This window comes from Lepisma saccharinum, chromosome 25, assembly GCF_977018435.1.
Source record: "Lepisma saccharinum chromosome 25, izLepSacc3.1, whole genome shotgun sequence".
Lineage (NCBI taxonomy): Eukaryota > Metazoa > Arthropoda > Insecta > Zygentoma > Lepismatidae > Lepisma > Lepisma saccharinum.
Genome location: NC_139253.1, coordinates 8,555,325 through 8,579,769, shown reverse-complemented (window position 1 = coordinate 8,579,769; position 24,445 = coordinate 8,555,325). Strand labels below are relative to the sequence as shown.

Sequence of the window (24,445 nt, the reverse complement as noted above, 5' to 3'; positions counted from 1 at the left end):
AATAAGTTTAGGTTTTCATTCATTACTCTCTCTAGAATAGCCTTCTTTTGACTTAATACACGCTTATCAACGTTTCTAATTGAAATATTTTATTCCAAGCAAACAAGTATTTGCAACTCATTAAAAATTTTGCTTTTATTTTTTCGAGACATTCGAGACGAGACGAGACTTTTCAAAAGCCGTCCCGTCCCGTCTCGTGTCTCGTCTCGAAAACGAGACGAGAAAGGCATTCCGTCTCGTCCCGTCTCGAATTTCAAAATGCTTGTCCCGTCTCGTGTCTCGTCTCGAAAACGAGACGGGACACGTCCCGTCCCGTGAACAACACTACTCACTAATTATGTCTGTGTATACCGCAGTGACCTCAACCCTTATCATCAAGCATGTATACGTATACAAATGTTGCATATGCTATTCCATGTATTTGCATTGAAGCGAGACAATTAGGAGACTTCGAGACAAGATTATGAATAAAAGTTGCTCGCCTTGATGTAATCTACACACTGTGAAAGATTGTAGGTGTTGTACAGCAACACCCTGTACATATACAATACACACACACACACAGAGACACAATTAATGGTAGGTTCACTACCCGAAGGATGTCAAAATTTGACTACTAGTGCTACGTAACTCTTACTCATTAGCGGATACCTTCTACTTTTGTAACGTTTATATGTATTTATTTATGTAATTTGGTGATTACTCCAGTGAGCTTATTACGGTCAAATATTTCTGGTTTCACGAGATCGGAAACATAATGTCAAGAAAGTACACCAGTTAATCAGTTTAAAGCTGAGAAATACGAGTAAGTGAATGAAGAAATGGTTGCAAAACCACCTCGCTCCAAATGCCGCTAATTCTAGAGTTTGTGCAAAACGTTCATGTGACAAGTATGGTGACGTATCAAAATAGACACTTTGGACGTAGAAACAACTCCCGAAGAACAACCTTATTTCTCATTGTAAGCAATGCGGCCTTCCCATTTTTTACCAGCATTATTAAAGCTATTAACAGTAGGCTACACACAAACTTACAAGTTTAAAAAATCAACAATAAAATAAAATACAATAAATAATATGCTGTACTGTATCCCTTACGTTCAAGTGCAATCATTAATATACGCGTTTCATATTCTAAAGATGCCTTATCTATTATAATATACCTTATTTTATCAATTAGCGTATGGTAATTATCAGCAGCACACTAATCAATTGCATTGTTTTGCAGAAGTAAAATGATTTCAGCCTTATATTTAATGTAAACACGATACAACACAAACTTAACTTCACCCACTTTTTAATATGAAAGAGATGACAAGCGCGCAAGGAATTAAGCGACAAAAGCACATTTCATTCCTATAATAAACTCAACAGAAACGAATGCTCACCGAAGCACCATTCTAGGATAACCACATGGCTGAAAGCCGAATTACTTTACTCACATGCCTCGCTTCCTGGTTTTGTCTGGGACGTTGACATCGTACAGAAATCGAAGAGCAAGCGTGCGATAATTCTGGGTGACGTAGAACACGCAATGTTAACAAAACAAAAGAACCGACCTCCGTGGCGGAGTGGTTAGCGTACCGTTCTACGACGCAAAAGGTTCCGGGTCGGAATCTCAGCCTGGGCAAGGGTGTTCTTTGTGAGTGTACCTTCATCTATTTCATGTCATCCTCATCTTCGCGATTAGGCAAAAGTGGAGGAAAAGCGAAGTAAAGTAAGCCGATTCAATGAAAACAAAATAAAGAAGCGGGAGAAATGTGCATGGTGCAGCCCGTCTTGCGCTAGAATGGTTAATGGGACTTCGTAATGACTTAAAAAACCATGTTTTTTTATCTTTTTATGCTCAGAAATCGAACCTACAGTGTTAAGTAGGTTAAGTAGAAGTAGTTCAGGATCCAAATTTGCGCCCAGTGAAGATGTTGATACTGTTTCCGTTTCCCCATCCACATTCACTCTCTCCCTGTGTCTTTTCCCCTACATACATTTTTTCATACTCTCTCCCCATATTACTTTCTTTCTTGGTTCATTCTCTTATTGTTCTTTTTTCCTGCCTTTCTTCTCTGTCTCTCTCTCTCTCTCTCTGTCCTTCTCTGAAAGTGTGGAGCACGTTTTCAGCAATATCACTGCATTAGGATGGAGCGATAGATCCATTGTCCCTCCTGCGAATCGACGCATTGTTTTAATGGACACACATTATTGAAAAACATTGTCTGCGTAGACTACAGTATACTATAGTAAACCAATGTTACTTACATGCAGATTATATGTACGCAGGTTAATCTCATGTACAATTTCGAAACTTTCATTCTTTAGAACAGAGGTTCTCAACTTTTTTTCTCATTGTACCCTTTAGTATTAACTAAACGTCAAATGTACCCCCACCATTCTATTCTCCGAATAGTAGGTTTTGGGGATTTTTTTGACTACCTGATTGGTGTGGTGTTTTTGATATGTTGGAGGAGTATAGTATAGTAGAGTATAGAGTATAGAGCACCAATATACAATAGTACAGAGCAATATCGCATTCGGGCTGTATGAGGAAAGATGGTAAACAAATTCACATTAGAATCCTACGTTTATTATTTCATTGGGTGTTCTTACGTTTAAAATCTTCATGATTAGTTACAAAAATAAGAATGTGAAACGCATGTATGCTAGGAAATATATGAAAATTACAATTTCCATATATTTTTCAGTTACTGAATAAAGAGTAAATAACAAAAATAAGTTTGTAAACAAACTGTCAAGCACAATTTTGGAGTTTTTATTGTAAATCCTAAGAGTTTCTATACCCTGTTCCAACTATCTCTGGAGAAAGGCCGCGCATAGCGTCAGAGAAGGGGAGGAAATCGAGTGGTCAGAGCGAAGCAGTACACGCTTTGCTCCACTCAACGCAATCTTGTTTCCTCTCACTTGTTCATTCGTGGAGCCGTCTCGCGTCACTACTTGCGCAGAGACTTGTTTTCGTTCGACTGCTCCAAAGATACCTGGGACAGGGTGTAATGAGAAGGATGTGCCTACATAGACCCATAGCCTGACTCAGTTTCTTGATGTCTGGTTATGCTTGAAACTTCGAAGCGGAGGTTCGGTTCCAAATCTATTATAGATTTCGAACGAGTATTTTATTTCAAGACATAGGCAAGGATAAGAGTGTCAGGGACAAATTCAGCCCTATTTTCCTGTTGAGTTTTAATTTTAAAGTTATGAAGTCTGAAACAATGAAATCTGGTCTACACACCTGCAGCAAAAATGTTGTCGTGTGGGTATTCTCGACATTTCTCTTCCGAGCTGATCGCCTACCCCCTTCAAGTAATTCATGTCCCCTTGGGGGTATGCGTACCACAGTTTGAGAGCCACTGCTTCAGAAATTTTCTAAGCTATGATGCTTTAATAGTAGCAACAGCACTGTTTATGGCATGGTAGCTACTTTGTATTAACTTTCACAACAATAGTCAAAGTTCTCCATTCGGTATTCCCTTGTCTTGTATGGTTAAAGGGAGTCCAAAATATCATCACAGGTTGAGGCACAGAGCGCAAATTACTCTCTTGCCCTGGGACAAGTACAGCCATGCTCGTGTTGCAAGGGCATTTGTCCTTTCCTCTTGTCTATTAATATTTCAGTTAACAGTTTAAAAAAGAGGGAGACAGGCACCTCACACCTGTATATTGCATATGCAAAATGCATATTTAAGGATTTTTAACTAAAAATTCATATTTCATATGCAGGTGCATATTTTATGAAAATAAGTTGATGTTGTGCATATTTTTGTACCCACGACCAACACCGAGCATATACTGTATTTATTTTTATTCTCGCTTCTCTTCTCTTCTCTTCTCTTTATCTTTTCTCTGTCTTTCTTCTTTCAACAACTTCAAACAAGCATCAAAATTATAGAAGACGTTAAGGAGGCCCTTGCCCAGGTTGAAGATCCTGTGTGTGTACAGAAATTGGATGCAGTATTGACAAATAACAGTGGGTATGCAACAATGGTGAAAGTTTGCAAAATTCTGCATACAAATGGACAGCGTGTGGATGATCTGGAATTTCATGTGTCTGATTTTGTTGCCCTAACAAAGTCCACTTGTATCTTGCGAAGTGGAATGTGTGTTTTCTGAATATAAGACTATTCTAGCTGAAAACAGGAGTTTCAAGTTCGAAGATTTCGGACATCATGTTGTTATCAAATGCAATCATGATCTTGGTCTGTAATGTATTGTATTTCATTTAACGCAGAACCATATTAATAGAAAAAAAACTGTGTAGCGAATGAGCATTCAGAATAATGCATATTCATTGCCAGGCATGTAATCTTTCATAGTTTGTAATATACAGCATTTATAAATTAAACTGGCTTTTAAAGTGCATATTTTACACCTTTTTAGTGCATATTTGCATGCATATTTTGATTTCTTTTAGTGCATAACTATCCAAACCCTAAATCACCCAATGTGTATATCAAGTCTGTAATGTTTGCTATTAAAAGAATAAACATATATAAATCCTTTTTCCAGAACAGCCTAGAATTGACAAATTATCATTAAGTTTCAATCTCCTCCCGACCCTGGCCTTTTAATCCACCCATTCCCCAGAGACAGTCAATAATCTACCCTTCATGTGTTTGAGTGTGTCCGTTGACGTAGTGGTAATGCTGTTGCCTTGTAATCAAGGGTTTCCAGGTTTGATCTGCGGCGATGGCACCATTTCAGTGGTTCGTATCCCACTTTAAATGTGTCCGCAGGACCGGATTTACCTCTTTGCCGCCCCTAGGCCAAACAAGCTCTGCCGCCCCCATACCATTTATCAAGAATGAAAAAAATAATTATTTTCTGTATTACTATTTTTACTATTAACGGCATGCAATATTAATTAAATGATAGTTACATACAAAAAACGTAACAAAGCGATATGACATAAATTATATCAATTTCATTTTAACATTTACCTTGTTTTTCAGAGAAGACTTTCATTTTTACGAGGCGTATTTTTTAAGTAAGTACCGTTTTGATATGTACAAAAAACAAGTAAACTTTTTGTAACAATGTTACTGTTACATGAAAGACCACACTTTTATCTACTTTTCCACATAATTGTCACCAATATTAAGGCACTTATCATATCGAACAACAAGCTTTTGTATTCCGTCGTCATAGAAGTTTGCCGCCTGAGTTGACAGCCACTGCAACACGGCCGTTTTGAGGCTATCGTCGTCATCGTGGCGCTGACCTCAGAGATGCTTCTTGAGTTGCAGAAACACGTGGTAGTCACTGGGCGCTAGATCGGGGCTGTATGGAGGATGTTGAAATTGTTCCGAGCCAAATGATGCGATGAGATCTTGACAAGAAAAGTCAAGGCGCTACCTAAACGTTTGCTTTTGTGCGCCTCAGTTAACATTTTTCGTACCCATCGTGAGCACAATTTTCGACAGTTCAAGCGTTCGGTAACAATTTCGTAGATAAAACTTCTTGAAACTTCAGGGAACTCCTCTGATAACGAAGAAATCGTGAAGCGTCTGTTGTCTTTCACTTTTTCGTCGACTTTCTGCAGCAAATCGGCAGTGATCACTGAGGGTCGCCCACTCCGTTCCTCGTCATGAACATTCTTTCGGCCATCTTTGAAAGCTCTTAGCCATTTGCGTACCATTCCATCACTCATAATGTTTTGTCCTTACACTTCACAAATCTGACGGTGAATTTCAACTGCTTTCACGCCTTTAGCACTAAGAAAACGAATAACAGCGCGTATTTCACAGTCGGCGGGATTCTCAATCGGCGGAGGCATTTTAAATACGCAAAAGCAAATATATACACGATCGATTGTTGCCGCAATGGCGTCTGTGGCTTGCCAACAGATGTAGGTACACAGTGCGCATGCACGGGACACCGACCGCAGCGCTGCAGCGGCGGAATTTCAAAACGGTTCTTACTTTAAAAATACGCCTCCTACTTCATTTAAGTGATAGGACAGAACACACACTGGGCTCATCAACGGCACTTTCCTAATTTTTTACCTGATTACATTTCTGTATAAAAAATAATTCATTTTCGGAACCTTCTTCAGAAATGCTTCCTGTGCTTTTCATCTTTCTCCGCTTTTCTCTTTTTGTATTGTGACCCACTGAGTCTTACTCTTTGATCACTCATAATGAGCGTAATGACGTTTTAAACTTACCCCAACAAACGAACGTCGGACACTGACACACGCGAGACGCGAGCAACTAACAGTAGAATAGTACAATGCGAAACCCCTTTAATAATGCTTGCGCCGACAGTTTAATTCTGAACAATTCAACGCTAATCACGTGCTTTTGATATGCTGCTAATGCCGGCAGCCATGGAACGCACCCAAGTCGGTGTTGTCTTTCAAAAGCAAGCGGCAGGCTCCACGTTCTTGCCGCAATCACCGACCCGGCTCAGCACAATACTGAACAACAAAAAACAACAACGTCGATAATTAAAACAACAAATTAGTAAACTAGTTCCGAGCCTTGCTAGCCTTTCTCTCTTAAGAAATATTCTTCGTTAACTTATATTTACAATACAACTACATTAAGTCATTCCATTTGTGTGTCCAGAGAGAGGCAATCCGAGAATTAGGTATTCCTTATAAATTTAAAACAAACAATCGTTTCGCCCCTACCAAAGTGCCGCTCTACGCCCGTGCCTATGCGGCCCATTGGGAAATTCGGCCTGAGTGTCTATTGTCCAAACGGAACAAGACAATGGACCTTAAAAATTGTAATTCTTCTTCTTCTTCTTTATCATGACCCTGTCTACAAAAAAAACTGTCGACTTTGGACATCGTTTCTGCTATTGAATTTGTATTAATGTTTTCCTTCTGAAATTAGTCACTCTAGTTCACCAGTAACATATGCCGTTATATAAAAGTCATAATTCAAGCTTACATTTTCGAGCATATGCATAGAGAAGCCATATTAATGGAGGATATAATTCTGAAAGAAGAGAAGAGAGATATAGGAAATGACATTTTTAAACGTTGAAAACCTTTATAGAGTGTGATTTGTTGATTTGAAAAAATGGGACATTCAAGAAATAAATGTTGTGCATCAGGATTTCCATTATCATATTTGCAATTTTCTTGGGTTTTGATATGTATCTTTGCTAGATGAGCTGGTGTACGGACGACCTGCCGTGTGAGTGTTTATAAAATGAATCATGGGTCTTTTGTAGTAAAGTCTGCTATGTATATTTATTACCCGCAACCTTAAATTGTTCCTTGCACCATTTGTTCCATTGATCCATGAGTTTGATTTTCACTCGTGGTAATAAATCTGTATACATTAATCTATTGAAACTTATAAATTGGAAACTGATTACGTGTAGACACAGTTAGAGAAAGAGAGGGCAAAAACATGCAAAAACTTATAAACAATTGCATACCATATTCCGAGTGTCGAAGCACTGAAGAACTGGGTTATTTCCTCACGCGGATTTTCCTTCAGACCCCGCAATCAGATGACATTCTTGACGAGAAACCGCGAGATCTAACGAAACCGGAGAACACGGCATCGATTCCCGAAACCGGAAAGCAAAACATACCCGCGGAGGGGCAGTCACAGACATCTGCATTCTCCTTCGTACGTCATACCGGAATGAACACTGTCGCCCACTCGCTCAATTCTAACAACCACAGTTGTGCGTCAGTTTGTGTACCAACTACCTTACAGGGAAAAAGAAAACCAAGTCGTTCACAGATCAATAACGAATTGCCACATGTGTTTCTTCCCCTCCCCCTCTCAAACCACATTTTCGATAAATATGCCCCATTTTATGTTCGACATTTTGTGTCCATTATGCCACAAGGACACGTGCTGGCGCACTTTGTAGGTTAATGTGCATCGTTACAAGGCAATCCGTCAGCTTGGATCGAGTAATTGAAATCTCTACAGAAGTGGAACTTCCGTTCATGTACTTTAACTTGGAACTCACAAATGAAGCTTAATGACACTGGAACATTGTGTCTCTTTGTTAATAAACGTCACACGCCATTGTTGTACAGAAACAACATTAATATTCCCTTTCTTTAGTTAGTGATAAAATCGAAATTTCTTCCACTTTCCACTGTAGATAGGCTCGTTGGAAGTTATAATGGTTTATTATCCCTCATGTTTCTCCGAATCCCGTTCCACCTGCAATGGCTTATCGGCACGTGATTATCAAATTTGACAGCTGTCCGCCATTTTAGACAAAACGGGAATTTCGCCTTTCCATATTAACTTTCGCCTAATTCCCGTTTCGAAAAATCTAAGCATTTTATGTATATTTTGTCATTCCTAGCTCCTTTGAATCTCCTTCTTGGATAAGCATAATAATTTTCTTGGTCGCGAACATTTCGAGTCGTTTGGTCTCACTTTCGTGGCGGAGGGGCTAGCACAGCGCCCTATGACGCCAGGTGTCCCGAATTTGAATCCCGGCCTGGGAATAGGTGTTCTTTGTGAGTTTTTCTTCATCAATTGCATCATTCATCCTCATCTACGCGGTTAGCCCAAAGTAAAATAAACTAAATTACAATAAAGCTCTTGATCTCGGTGTCCACTCAAAATCTCGACCCCTTTAAGCTCCGGGTTCGAGTTTCTTCTCTTCATGTGGGTGTTCTCATCTACTCTCTATTCATCCTCATCGTCACGATTAGAATAAAGAGGAGCAATAAAATTCTCTCATGTTTTGAGGCTCAAAACCATTCCTTTATAAACATTATATATTGCATTGTTGATACTTTGTACATTAAGTGAATCAAAATTTTGCGTATTGTCTTATTCTAGAAAAATCAATTGAAGATTTGAAGGTCAATTCGGAATATGAATTTTGTATGCGTATTGGTTGAAGTAACCTTGATATATGTTGAGTCCAAGCTCTAAGCAAATTTGAGGCAATTGTAGCTGTATGTTAAGAGGTAAGTAAAGCTTCATTCTCTACACTGGGTCACAGATACCATGAATCCTAAGTGGTCGATAGCTTTACTTACCCACAAAAAGGCAGACAATGCACTACTTTGTGTATGTTACGTTGTAAAAGGAACAATCACTGCTGAACAGTAGTTGTGGTACGATCAATACGACGCTCAGCCATCTACCTCCAATTACAGTCGTGGTGTAGCATTTGAACTCTTTAATTACTGTCTGCTTCCTAATTAGTTAGTTAGTTAGTATGTTCCCGATGCTACCGTAGCATTTTTGAGGATAATGAAAATTGCTACAATTAATGTGTTTACCGAGACCAAATCTTTCCAGCCTTGTTGAGACGAGACAGACGTCTGTAAATTAGATACGGGACCGAGACTTACAGTTCGAATGTCTGGGCTTGTTGGAGATGTTACTATGTTAGAAAACTATATTTATTATTCACCGTTCTCTGCCTTGATTGGTTTTCACTTCAACATCCAGGCTTTATGTTGAGCTTTACGTTTCATGTCAGCGTAGGACCATTTAGTTTGATATCGTCTATCGGCCGATATCTTTCTCTATCGACTATTTCCCCATCAACCATTCCAACTTTTAACAGACATTTCCTTCTTAGCCAATGTTCCAACCAGTTTATTTTTCCCTTCTTGATCGCTTTCAGCATTCAATCCTTTTCAACACAGTTTCGTTTCTTAATTTGTCTGTCCATTTCAATCGCTCCATTCTTCTCCAAAGCCACATATTAGAAACTGCTGCCGCTTTTCCTAACGTCTTCTTAGCGTCGAGTTTTCTGCACCATGCAACGCTACATTTCTCTTCCTTAGTCCTTTATTCAAAGGTCCACAAAACACTTCTTCTTGCTCATGTATATGAAGTTATCTGAATCTGTAAACTTGTTCAATACTTTGACCTCGAATTCTCTCGATAATTCCCTTGTTTCTCCTCAATAACCATTCCTTGTTCATATTTATTTTCATACCTAACTACTGTCAATGTGTACGAGTATTTAGGTCTTCTAACACTAACACACTATTCACAGGAATATCTGGTGGGTGGGGGGCAGAAAATTCGTTACTCCCAAAATGTTAGTGCCTATCATATTAACTCTTCGTAAGTAGCATGAACTAGTCACTCTTCAATGCTAATATTGATTTAGTTAGTGAAAACTCCTATAATTCATGGGGTGTAAGGGGTGACCTTCCACGTAGTACACCAAATGTCAACATCACTTCCACGTAGTACACCCTGGACTGCATTTTGCAGACGAACGAGGCTCTGGCGACTGGCTTTATGGCCAGTATAACTCTGTGTGTTGTCCTGTGCTTTGTCCTTGTGTGTGCTGAGTGCCTCTTAACAGCCTCAGCTTTTAATCGGTCAGAAAATTTTATTATTTTAATATTTTAGTTACGACACGACATTACAGTTATGTTATTTTAGTTACGGTAAGGGGCTGGACCCCGTACAAAGTGACGGGTGCAAAATAGCCTAAGTGGTGACGCACCCAAAATTTTAAATTCAAATTTCAAATTCCTATAATTCATTTTATATTAATGGTTAAAACCAACAAAACTGTTGACATGGGTTCATGAGGTCCGGGAAAGTTTGGAAAAATCAGGCTAAGTTTCTGAATCTCAAGCACTGGTGTCCTATTATTAAACAATTACGGTAATTCATGTCTGGTTTCTCCGCAGCGAAACTTTGGTTACCAAATAGTAATTCTTATCCTTTGGAGCGGAGGTGGACTCCCCTTGTTTGGCGTCGTCGCTGTGATAAACCAGTTCCAACCTGCAATCTTTGTTACCCATCGATATCAATTATTTACATAAAAGACGACATGAATGTTCAGGTCATTAAAGAAAACTCCAATAATGGGTACTTTATTGATTTGCATTCCTTGGAAACTAGAAAAACGTAGAGGTTACGAAATGTCAATGTTATTGGGTTCAATATGGTGAACTCAAGTAATGAGATCTGGGTCACAGCATGGTCAGAGCAGAGCCAAATCAATCCAAGATAAATAATGTGTGTCTGTCAAATGAGGCCCATCTAACGTTTGGTAATATTTTGCACTTTTTCCTGAAGGAGCCAGAATTCAGAAAACGTTGGCACGCTGAATAATGGATCCTGTTAATCAGTATCGAACAAAAATGTTGTCAAAGTTTGCTTTAACCAAACATATGTTCACAGATTAACTTACAAGTAGAGCTGTTTTCGAAATACTAAGCGATTAGACACTGTCCTAAATCGTGTTTTAAGAACTTTTTGTGAGAAATTTTATCAAAGATACCTAAATATGATCTATTTCAAAGTTGTAACAAAGCACAAGCTAACATATTGATATGGAAATGAAAGATATGTGTTAATTCATTTATATTTTTGCTGAAAGTTAAAACAAGTAAGATGTTCTTTTTTTCACTTCCAAAATATGGCAACCTTGTTGTCAATGAATGCGTCAGAAAGAAACTTAGTTTATTTGATAATTGCATATAGTTTAGTCATAAACAGTAGTTGCAATTTAGAAATAGTTTGTATGCGGAAGTTGTTCCCACATTGCTTCGAAGAAACTAGCGTGTGTGCGTCTGCATGCGATTCCATTATAGCCTAGAAATGAAAGAGGCAAGTGGTACTTTTGTTGTATGACACAAAAGAATCATGAACGACTCAGTCGTTTATTTTAATCAATTGCATACTTGAGTGTTATTCTCATAAACTGCTCGAGGAACACGCATTTGGAAAGACACGTTACAAGGCTTGACGGCTTGTGTTGTTCCAATCAATGTTTCATGAATACTCAGGGGTGCCTCACAGGTGAGGTAATGGTGCGAACCGCGCCATCAAAGTTTTGAAATATGAAAAAATATGAAATTCCATTTGCATATATTTTTCTAAAATATATGTAAAAAAAAAGTTGATACCTTGGGAACATGCAAGGGGACCAGGCTTCGAATCCCGGCCTGGACATGGGTGTTCTTTGTGAGTGTTCCTTCATCAATTTCATTATATCATCACTCATTCTCATCGTCGCGATTAGCCAAAAGTTGAAGAAAAGCGACGCTAAATAACAAATTAAATCAAACCTTAGTTATCAATTTACTTTAGCTGGTTCCAAGCCACTTTTGATACTAGGTGCACCATATTTAAACCGTTAGATGAAGAAAAGGGAGAATTTAAAGGAGACAGAGCAAGGGAAGTATTCAGTATAACTAAAAAAAAGTGAAGTTCAGTAATAGGATAGTAGTGGAAACGCTGTTGTAATTAAATAGTACTTTATGGGCATTATGACATGGCCTTGGGCACCCCTGTGAATGCTTGCCACAAAATATAGCTAAAACGCAGCTTAAGTTGCTCTCATTTACCAAGTTAGTTTTGATATCCGAATTTTTGAAAGCCATTAATGCAGGGCTCGAAATGGACTGGAAAGGACCGGAAAGGCGTTCCGGTTCGTGATTTTCCTGAACCTTCCCGTTCCGTCTCGTCACAAGTGGCAACGGACCATTCCGGTTCGTTTAATTTTGTATATATTTCACCACATTTTCCTTTTCAGTGTGAACTAAATTGTTAATACTCTTTAATAATACATATAGCATTCATATAAGCTACATGGAGATGCGTTGTTTCCGCGAGGTGCTTAGATGTATGTTGCCTTCGCCTTGTGGTTCTCGTTTTTACCTTTTTATTTGGTTGATTTTAGAGAAGCAGTAAAAATAATAATTCAGAATACTCGCATATTTGTGCGAAATAAGTCAAGCGACAGCATGAAACAGCTCGAAATACGCAAGAGATTCGTTAATCTTAGCGCATCGAAATGAGGCCCCAGTACTATCCCTCGCGCCGAACCCTCCCGCCAAGTTTCCTATTGAAAGCAATGGTGTTCGTCGTCCCAGTTCATCGCAGAATGGTGCGAATCTCTCTGGTCTCGGCCGGTGCCGAGAACAACCGAACGCTTCCGAACAGGCAGACCCCCACTCTTGAAGGTCTGGGTCATAACAGGCCCTTTTTTCAGCCCGCATCCCCATGTTTACAGCCACGGCAGGGTTTGTCTGGAGTCATCAAGATTCTTCCGAGTGTCCAGTGGCGTGCTCAAGGAGGGGTGGTGAGGATCATAATTCTGCTTAGGCTCAATATTCCTTGAAAAAAAAAGCAGGAAAAGATGGCAAAAATAGGACTTCCGGAATGACTACTAAAAAGTACACGTAACCCCTTCGAAAATCCTGGGCACACCACTCGAATGTCTGCTATTTCCATTTGTTAAGAGGAAAAGCACACATTGAACGATATGAATATGCTTTTCATTATCAAAACAACAATTGACGGCGAACCATAAAGGTTCTTCTTACCTTTAAACGCGACAATTGAGGTGATTGCATTTCAGTTTCCATCATATTTAATAATTCTCGTTGTAACGAACCTGAGAGTTTAAGGTTTTATATTTGTAAGAAGTTAAGATTTTTTAAATGTTTGGTACTTCAAATAATGTGCAAGTTGTCACAGACAATTATAGTTAGATTGATACAGTTGTAGTTGGAACTTTTATATATGTTTATAAATACGTCAAAATCTGTTCGTGTTGACGTCACTTTCTCATCTCAGCAGAGGAAGTGAACCAACCTGAATGTTTCTCACCTGACGACAGACTGAGATTGAAAAACAGGCGAAGGTGAAGAATAATAAGAACTTGGAAACGGAGGGAATTCAAGTATAGATTTTGGGTTTCCGAGTTTTCTTCTTGCCGATAAGTTGAAAGTAAGCAATTAATTATGTTCTTTGACTTTCGCTATATGTGAGGGAATTGCCCAACGTTAGTATTGAATGTTCTAGTGTTTTACTGGTAAGTGATTATGAAATATACGCGATTATAAAACTGCGTTTTAACTTTGAGAACAGTGTTGTGTTTCTTTTCTACCCAGTAAGCCCTGATGATTTGCACATTCTCATGTTCCCGACTAAAGGAGTAGCGGACTAACTTTGTGATGACTGGTGTACAACCGGGGGACGTTGCATCGTCGTATTGGATAGATTTATGTGTCTCTTGTAGTCGTAAGGTCTGTGGTAGGAGCTTTTACATTGAATTGACAGTGACCTTAGCGTTTATCGCAGAGAAATAGTATTGTGCCCCCTCCCCCTCCGTTGAAAGATCAACCCTGACGTTTGGCAAATCTTGCGATGACTACGTAAAAATGTCACGCTTCGCCACTGGTTTGATTCATATTATTTATCGTGTCCTGTGGATCTCTGACAGAGATTCGGGTTCTCTTATTGTGGTCATTCTTTTTCTTTCATAGCTTCGTCTTTTATGTTTCCCCTCATTAACGTAACGGTATAAGGTGGGCTTGACATCCTAAATGAAAATCAAATCAATTGTGCGGCATGTTTTTGATGTAAATATTTTAATATTAATTATTATTAATCTTAATACAGCGCATTATTTCATTAGTCGTTAATCTCGTCGGTGTAGCAATCAGAGCTAAAAATATAACACCATGTTAACAAAAGTAAAGCGTTCTGTTTTAATCTAACCTCTGTGGTTAAAACTAAATATTTGCTTACAGACCAAAACCAAGTGTTAGGTAATAATCAAAATCTAATTATTGATAACAACTCGTTTGAACCAGTTTCCAAATTCAAATACTTAGGAGTAATATTAACAAATGAAAATTATATTAAAGAGGAAATAAAAAGCAGGCTTAATTCAGGAAATGCATGTTACTTTTCCCTTCATAAACTATTGTCTTCTCGTTTAATATCTAAGAAACTAAAAGTTAAAATATACAAAACAGTAATTTTGCCTGTAGTATTATATGGGTGTGAAACTTGGTCCCTTACATTGAAAGAGGAACATAAATTGAGAGTATTTGAAAATAAGATCCTTAGGAAAATCTTTGGACCTAAAAGGGATGAGGAGACAGGTGAGTGGAGAAGGTTACATAATTTAGAACTACATAATTTGTATTCATGTCCAGATATTATTAGAATAATTAAATCAAGAAGACTTAGGTGGGCAGGCCATGTGGCACGAATGGGAGAGGAAAGAGAAGTTCACAGGATTCTTGTTGGGAAACATGATGGTAAGAGACCTATAGGAAGGCCAAGACGAAGATGGAGGGCCAACGTCGATGGACCTAAAGGAAATCGGTAGAGATGGAAAAGAGTATATAACAGTTGGGCTGAAAAGTTCGTAGGCTAACATAGTAAAAAATATTTTTTTGACAAAATTCGATTTTATTATTCAATATAGTTGCCTTTGAGGGCGATACAACGATTATAGCGGTCATACAATTTTTCGATGCCATTTTTATAGTACGATTTCTCTCTAGCCTCAAAATAGGCCTCAGTTTCGGCGATTACCTCTTCATCAGTGCTAAATTTCTTTCCAGCGAGCATTCTTTTAAGGTCTGCAAACAGGAAAAAGTCACTGGGGGCCAGATCTGGAGAATATGGTGGATGGGGAAGCAATTCGTAGTCTAATTCATATAATTTTGCCATCGTTTTCATTGATTTGTGACACGGTGCATTGTCTTGATGAAACAGCACTTTTTTCTTCTTCAAATGGGGCCGTTTTTTCGTGATTTCATCCTTTAAACGCTCCAACAACGCTATGTAATAATCTCAGCTATCTCGATCAACTTCACTTTACGATCATTTAAAATTATTTTGTGGACTTTTTTGATGTTTTCATCGGTAACAGCCTCTTTGGGGCGTCCACTGCGTGCATCGTCTTCGATGCTCATTTCGCCTCGTTTAAATTTAGCAAACCACTTCTCAACGGTTGATTTTCCTGGTGCAGAGTCCGAATAATGTTTATCAAGCCAAGCCTTGGCTTCAACAGAATTTTTTTTCGCCAAAAAGCAATGCTTCATTAACACACGAAATTCTTTTTTATCCATTTTTTCACAATAACAAAAGCTGCTTCACTCACAATGCTATATCTCACGAACTAATTATCCGGCAGCTGTGAAATTTATACACGTATCTTTGAAGGTTCGTACTAAGTAAAAATCACATGGATTTAATTATAGTAACGCCATCTATGAGTCAGCCTACGAACTTTTCAGCCCAACTGTTAGATCTTGCTCAAGATAGGGACAGATGGAAGGCCTGTGTTGCTGCAGCCATGAACCTTCGGGTTTAAGAAGACTAGAGAGTTAGTTAGTTAGAGGGACTTGGCCTACAAATCAGCTTTTCACTGAGTGGCACCTGTTTCCGAGACCTGTGTGGCGGAGTGATTCCGGGTTCGTATGTCGGCCTGGGAATAGGTGTCTTTTGTGAATGTCCCATCAATTTCATCATACCATTATTCATCCTCATCTTAGCAATTAGCCAAGAGTTGCGGAAAAGGGAAATAAAATAAACCAAACCAATCAATAAATCTGAAATAATAGCAAAATTCGAGACTCACCGCTTGGGGTTAGGACTGAGGCAGAAATCTCCAGAAAGTTATGCAACCAGGTGAACACACTCCAAATGACTGAGGAAGCATGGCTTTCATCTAACGTGCGTGCGGGTGTTTCATCATCACGCACGTCATACGCGAAGGTACTCCGAACTTCCGGTTATTTGCAGCTACGCCTTCCATTACCATGTGCCGGTGCTCCAGATAAAATCAGGAAACTCTAGAGTTGAAAGCTGGCGATAAATAGATATTTCCTAGCACCTTCCTCCCTCCCCTCCAAAAATATGACCGCTGTGTAAGAACGCAATCGTTTTTACTATCAGCAACCAGAGGATAATAACCTGTTTCGACTGGCACCGTGACAAGGGTAGCGTTTGTTTACACAGAGAGGTAGACAGGTAGATTTGGATCGTATACGAACTATATAAATCAACCATGGTAAATGTCATGGTTCATCCCGTGTTCATAGGTGACGTGATATCTATTTCTAATTCTCTATTTTTATGTGCAACGGTATAGGACACATTTCAATATCATCCAGTGGTGCAACCACAGGGGGAGGGACCCTCACCCCCACCTTGGAAATGGGTTCTAAGGGTGGCAAACATTGACGCCCAAGTATACCTGCAGGTAGCAATTACCGCCCACAACTTCAAATTTTATGCAAATAAAAACACTATTCGTAAAATTTTCTTGCTCGATTTGCTCGCAATACCTCCTTTTCTTGACCTTATCAGGTTCAGGATCGTAGTTAGGGGCGGCGGGAGTCGGCCCTGGGCGCCGAACGATCTAAATGAAAATAAGCTGTAAAATTGATTCATTAATTTGTGGTTTTAAGTCCACTTTACGCACAGAAAGGCTAATCGAGACTGGACCTACAGTTTAAAGTGGGATCAGAACCACTGTGCCATGTGCCTCCACCGGGTATCGAACCCGGGACCCCTTGATCACAAGGTGACAATGTTACCACTACCCCATCGGGGAGGCACAAAAGTTGTAAAAGAGAGAATGCATTGGCGTCCCGTGAAATTATTTGCGCCCTATTAAATCAATAATAATTTCAGTCTAGAAAAAAAATTGGATCCAAAAATTATCATTATCATTGTTCTCTGTAATGCATTTTAAATTCTCAGACAGAGAAGTAAGACTTGTTTTGATTGATTTTGTCTTAAATGCTTGAATAATTGTTTTGAGGAAAGGGAGCGTGCACATTTGAGAGACAATTTATGTAATTTATGCTGTTGGTTTATTGGGAGATGGATGAATTGGTTGTGTAATGCATTTAAATAATGTATGTTGTATATAATATGCATTAGAGAAACTTTGAATACGCACACAATTTACTGTCCACGTCGCTCCATGTTGCATATGTGTGATATATCGTGCATGAAAGTTATACATGTTAATGTAAAATAGAATTATATTTGGAATTCATTTATCAAGCATTTTCTGTCTTTCAAAAATAGTTTGTGTGCTTGTTTTACATTATTAATGTCAAATTGAACATATTAGAAAAATAATTCAAATCGTTTGTTCAAACACAAATGCTTTAGCATCAACTTCTACCCCCTTTTTTCATAATTTACAAGGGTACGAGGGTCTTTGATACTACTACTACTACTAATTATTATTATTATTATGTTGGTTCCGGGTTCGAATCCCGGTTTGGGCATGGATGTTTGTGAGTGTCCATTTATCAATTTTATCATATCCTCCCCATCTACGCAAATTAGTCAAAAGTGGCACAAAAGCGAAGTAAATTAAAGTAAATCAATAACAATAACAATAATGTTATAATAATAACATGGTTATTATTAACATTATTATTATTAAAATTATTATTATTGGTACGTTTATTCTGGTACTTGCCCCCCCCCCTCCATGACAAAAATTCGTGGTTGCGCCTCTGATATCATCAACATGTTTTCTTTACCGTCAGAATTCACGCAATTTCTATTGTAAAAAATAGTCATATCACACACAGGTTATGTTTTGTTCTACTCAATTTCTTACCAAAAGTGTACATCATCCATCTGATCAACTCCAATTTCCTTCTAAAATAGTGTGAATATTCAAAATATTCTAATTCCTTCAGTTTCCAACTGAAATTTGTATGTTTTGATCCACCCAGTTTCCCTCTATGGATACTTTAAATGTTCTGGTCTACTCCAGTTCCTTATAATTGTGAGAACACTTTAAATGTCGTGATCCACTAAATGTATTTCTTGATTAAAATTTGAATTAATAATATAAATGCTCCGTGGTGGAGTGGTTAGTAGACGTAACGGTACTCAAGTTTATTTACATTTTATTTGTAATGTATAATTTCAGGGTCTTGCTATTTCATTAAAGTATGTTTTCCAGGTATCGTTCACTTGGAAGTTGGCAGCAATTATTCGTTACTGAAATAAGTTTTATTGATTGATCCGAACAACAGAAAGGGGAGGGGGAGTCGGCAGAAAGCAAAGTTTAGAGGTGCACAATATGTTCTTGACAATAACTTGGCAGGCAGATGCAATTTCGCTTTGTTAAATAAATGTTGATATTATAGCTTGAATGTAATTTGGATCAGGCGTCTGCCTGACGTTAAAGTTGCAAGTAAGTGAGCTGCGATAAGTAAGTTTAGAATTGATTTATTTATTTTACTTCGCTTTTCTGCCACCTTAGGCTAATCGGGAAGATGAGGATGAATGGCAATGAGATGGATGAAGGGACAATCACAAACACGAAATGCGAGTCCAACAGAGGATTATAGTGGCTGTGAATCCAGACGCCAGGGGCTCGCCAGTCAGCAAAATGTAGTCCAGTGTGTTCTACGTAGAAGGGAGATTGACATTTGAGTGCTTTTGGGAAAGGTCACCCCCTTACGTCATAAGTAACTTTAGAAGTAAGTACACAAATAAGAAGGATAGTTGGTTGGTTTACTGATTTAAATTTTATCACCTATTCATGGACGTCCGCAGGATTTTTTCCAGGGAGAGGCAAGGAAGGTATTTTTTCTTCGGGGGGGGGGCAAACAAGGCACATTTTCTCGAATAATAGTGTTGTTCCCTCAAAATACATTGCTTAAATTTGAATGTATCATTAACACACATTATTGCAGCTAAAATGAAATTATATGTGAAATATATATAATTTTAGGTTGACTTTCATATTTCAGGGGGGGCACGACCCCCCTTGCCCCCCCTTCCGGACGCCCATGCACCTATTATCCATTAAGATATGATGAAGAAAGTACTGAATGGTTTTGGTGGACTTGATTTTTTAAAGTCCACTTTATGCACTGAAAGACTAATCGGGACTGGACATACAGTTTAAAGTGGGATCCGAACTACTGTGCTGCAATATGTACTTCCATCGGGTATTGAACCCGGGAAAGAAATTATGAAAAGAAATTGACAAGAAGAAAAGAAAGAAATGACTGTAACGTTCGTCCAAAGCACCCTTCCATCATTCGTCTGAAGTGGATGATATTCATCAGGGAGATGGTCGGTCTCCAGACTTGAGACTACAACTGTTCAAATAACTTGTAGTTGCTTTTAAGGTGATCCACGCCGTGCAGCCTAAGGCGTCACGCTTTGGACTCGGGCTACGGGACGCACACTGCCTCGAGTCTCCTGGGGGAAGCGTAACAACTTTCCTCCTGAGATCCCGCCCAGTATGTGGGACCGGTGGCCGGCCACCCACCATCGTGAGAAAATTGGGAAGCTACGAATGGTTAGCGTAACCCGGATATGGAAAACCTACAACGACTGAGGATTCGTCGTGCTGACCACACGTCAACCCGTAACTGGTTGGATGCAAGTGGGAATGAGGCTGGCAGTCGGTAGGCAGGCCCTGGCCCTCAAGGGCTGTTACGGGTTATTACTGTTTACTTTTAAGGTAGTTGTAACTGCAGCTATTAAGGTACAAGCGAACATGCTAATTTCCCTCACAGCTCCAGCCACGGCAACATAACGCGAGTTAGAACAACGTACGTAATACCATGGTAACAGTATTGCCCGAGTTCTCGGTTAATCGATACGGTTTCCAACAACAGCTGTATCTAACATGTGATAAAAATGACTGTCATTGCCCTTGCATCGACCCACTGAACTCTGGTTTATGATCACTAGGGCCCGGAAGTTGAGGAAAAATCCTTTTTTTTCCTTGTGTCCGAAGACGAGTCCCAACATAATATATGTTCATTTTGGGTCATTGTAGGCCAGAAAAAGGTGGGTTTTGTTTGTCCTTTTTTGCCTCTTTCGGCGCTTTTTTTTTGGGCTTATTGGTCCTTTTTTAGCCTTTTTTAGGTCTTAACGGCTTTCTTTTGCAACTTCACCTTCTTTCGACTACTTTTTTTACTGCCCATTCTCAATTCGAATCGTCATCAGTTCATCACCTCTTAAACATCCTTTCTGTAGTAAAGAAATAAAAAAAGAAAGATAGAAATATATTTGAACCATCCCTGAAACGAGAGAAAAACATTTTTGGACGACTGAAGCAGGTACGGTACAAGGTCATTTAACCGTAACTTGTCTGGAAGATCGCACTGTAAGTGGCAACTTTCTCTTGTTTTGAAGCTTTCAACGCGGTGGATACGACCAGACAGCACGCGCCTGCAAAGATCTCAAGTCAGATAAGGAGGTGCCGCGCAGAAGGAGTGGGTGGCGAGGCTAAAACTGAAGTTGTTAATTAATTTGGATTACATTTATACGTCCTTTTTTTGATATGTTTAGGTCTTTTTATAGGTCTTTTTTTGGCAATTTATAGGTCTTCAACTTCCGAGCCCTAATGAACACTAAATTTCCTGCTGACATTTTTAATTATACCATCAATACTTCAATTACATTTCTAAGAAACTATAATGTAGCGAAGTAGTCCGTTCTAGTGACTGCTTCTGCCGCTGGTGACGTATCTGAAACTCGTCATCCGTTATGCTGTTCAAGGTGTGTGCTACGATCCTTTTGATGTCTTCTGTTGCAGCAGACATCAAAAGTGTTCTTTAGCAGGGTTAGATCAGGCGAATAAGGAGGCTGTAGCTGCACTGAAGTACAGCATGAGATGGCGCATTATCGTGATGGAGAACCCAGTTCTCACCAATGTTTGGAGAAACACGAGGAACTTATTTCCGAGAACTTTTTTTATCCATGTTAATTTCTTCCTCAATCATTCCCTCACCTAATTTTCGATGAAATCATGCAAGTTTCCTCGCTCTCACGGTGTTCTGTGTTGACATCGGTCCTTGATGTTGATGGTCGCCCACTGCACTGTCGGACGTGGTATAAATGATATTTAATATTTTCGTGAATATTATTTAGGATAATTTTATTAAAAATATTTTACAGGTAGACTTGTTTGACATGCCGTACCTAACGCCACTGACGGACGGTCCCTTCGAAAGAGGGGCAGCGGGAAACAAAAAACACCTGCCCAAAACTTCATATCTTTAGTATGTATGTATGATACTTTATCTTTATTTTCACTTCCACTATGTTGACAACTGTAATAAATACCAGCTGACCGCACAGCTCAAAAGATCTCCGTGTTTCGTAAAGCAGCTCCATATCATTTCATCAAAACATTGACCACGTGTTTCAGTTTTTGACCACCAGGCTCCGTGGGGGAGTGACCAGTTTTAAACCACTACGATTCCAGATGTTTCAGGTTCGAACCTCCGTTAAGGCATGGATGTATCATTGTGTTTATCTCATCAGGTATTTAATGAGTTCATCATTCATCCACATGGTCACGATTAATCCAAGAATTAGAAAAGCGACATAAAATATCTTCAACAAGAAAGATTTTGACATTTCCGATTTTCCCAACGCCCTGCACATATTATATTTGTCTGCATATATCATGTGACAAATACAAAATCTTATGCATTAACCATTTAAGTAAAAAATGAAAACTTGATGACACTCTTTTACTTAAGTTCGTACTGCCAGCGGAGAAAGAAAAGTTATACGAGGGTAAGTAAATATATAAGTCGCAAAATGAAATAGAAAGAGAAGTTGAACTAGTTACCTGATAAAATGTTTATTTTTCAACCTTATCTCAATGAACATTTGGGCACTTGTCCCAGCGTTTCACGAGTCCCTCAAAGCCAGCAGCGAAGAAGGTTTCTGGTTGGTTTCGTAGCCAGCTGGTAACCTTCCGATGGACCTCTTCCATATCCTGGAACTGGTGACCAACCAGGTGATTCTTCAGTGGGCCGAAGAGATGAAATTCGGATGGTGCCAAATCCGGACTGTAGGCTGAATGTTCCAGTCGTTCCCAACCTAGGAACCGTATATGAGCCACTGTTGTATTGGCACTGTTGTCACCCAACCGAAGAACTCCATCTCTGGACGAATGGTATCACTGATGCTGGTTCGACCACAATTGAAATGTTCCACCCAGTTGTAAACGGCTTTCCTGGATAAACATTTGTTCGTAAACAGGTAACATTTCCTTGTGCACTTGCTCAGCAGATTTGCCCCGCGCCCACAGAAATCGAATTACTGCCCGTTGCTCACCACGCGTACACTCTGCTAACACACCTGCCATCTTACCCACTTGACACTCGAATGACTCACCGCCACACAACAACGTGACTACTAGCACCGCATAAACACGGTGGTGCTGCCACCTACACCGATACTTGTGGAAAGGATCATTGCAATGACTGATATTCATAAAACAATTTCACATTGCAGCAATTCGAAGATATTTAATTTTGCGACTTATATATTGACTTCCCCTCGTACTAAATCTATTTTTTGCGCATCGAAAACAATGTTAATTGAATAGGGTGGCAACATTTTCACGAGGTGCTGTGTAGTTTCCTGTTGTACCTCTCTCCTCCCTCTCCCTGTTCTTACCCTTGAACCTGTTTCTTAATATTTGATAACAAGTCCCTACTTTAACTCAGCGATATGAAGAAGATAATGGTTAAGCCATGAAGATCAAGAAAATTTCTTCGTAAATACGTACGTACAACTAATTTTATGAAACTAATCAATGTTCGGATTTAAGACTACTAAATATAGAACCTCTACATTTAAGAAGCCGCGGCAGCTCAGTCGTTATGGCGTCTGACTACCATGCGATAGACCCGAGTTCGATCTCCGGCGAGGATCGCCCACCCAGCGTCGTATAAAGTGGTTACCTGGAGGAAACTCAGGGGGAAAAGGCGGCCAGGGGCGTGGTGCTGATCACATCACCCCCACCTACGGCCGTGATCAAGGAAGTGTGAGGCCTAACTCCACACCCCCTATACAGCTTCATGGCGTGGTGCAAACCACAGGGGAGCACTTTACCTTTTACCTCTACATTTAATTGTCCGATAGATTCTACTTGCGATTACGCTACATGAGGTAGAAGGGCGACGACATGTATCCAAATCATGAGAACATCGCAAGCAGATAAATATTTCTCTCTTCTCGAGCAACCTGACAGTTATGCAATTTGGCAGAGCTCCAAAGCTTGGTGGGTTGCATAACAACTTTCGCTTTGAAGATTTGAAAATTGTACACCAGCGGTATACCTTGTCCCGGCTTTTGGAGGAAGCGAAAGAAAACAAGTCTCTGCGCAAGTAGTGATGCAAGACGGCTCCACCAATGAACGAGAGGGAACGGGATTGCATGGAGGGGGACTACAGTTACCAGCCTTCGCAGCAGCGTGTACTGCTTCGCTCTGCCCACTACACCCCCCTTGTCTGCTGCTATGTGCAGTCTTGCTCCACAGATTCCTGGGATAGAGTATAATTGTGTTGTGTTGTGTGGATTTATTCAAATATTGGAATGAAGAACTTTTACTGAACTCAAGAAAAGGGGCTATGTTTTTGACACGGGTAACATACATAATATTTACATTTTAAACCGCTAACAATTCGGTACCAATATGTGATACGGTATACAAACCTACCTATATATATATATATATAAAACTAAAACAACAATTAAAGGTTTTCACACTGTATATGTTATTTCATTGTCCTACTTGGTGAATCCACCACCCTGCGTAAAGGGGCTCTCTTCCATTTTTTAAAAAATTCAGCGTCACTTTTTCTGCAACTTTTGGCTAATCGCAGCGATGAGGATGAGTGATAATATGATGAAATCGATGTATGAACACTCACAAACACCACCTATGCCCAGGCTGGGATTCAA

At 39.4% G+C, this 24,445-nt stretch overlaps 1 protein-coding gene across 3 annotated transcripts in view; it reads right to left on the bottom strand.

The window, feature by feature from the left end:
* LOC145978603 (endothelin-converting enzyme homolog) overlaps nucleotides 1-16,369 on the bottom strand; it is a 117,374-nt gene extending 101,005 nt beyond the window's left edge. The window contains exon 1 of one of the 3 annotated variants that reach the window (XM_083111321.1): nucleotides 16,317-16,369. Coding sequence is in view for 1 of the 3 variants with exons in the window: in XM_083111320.1 (XP_082967446.1) it covers nucleotides 7,401-7,403 (3 nt within the window). In the remaining 2 variants the exon portion in view is untranslated. Of the gene's footprint in view, nucleotides 1-1,387; nucleotides 1,428-7,400; nucleotides 7,646-16,316 lie in introns of those variants that run through there. The other 2 variants (XM_083111320.1, XM_083111322.1) reach the window with 2 other exon arrangements.
* Between the last annotated feature and the right edge of the window lie 8,076 nt (nucleotides 16,370-24,445).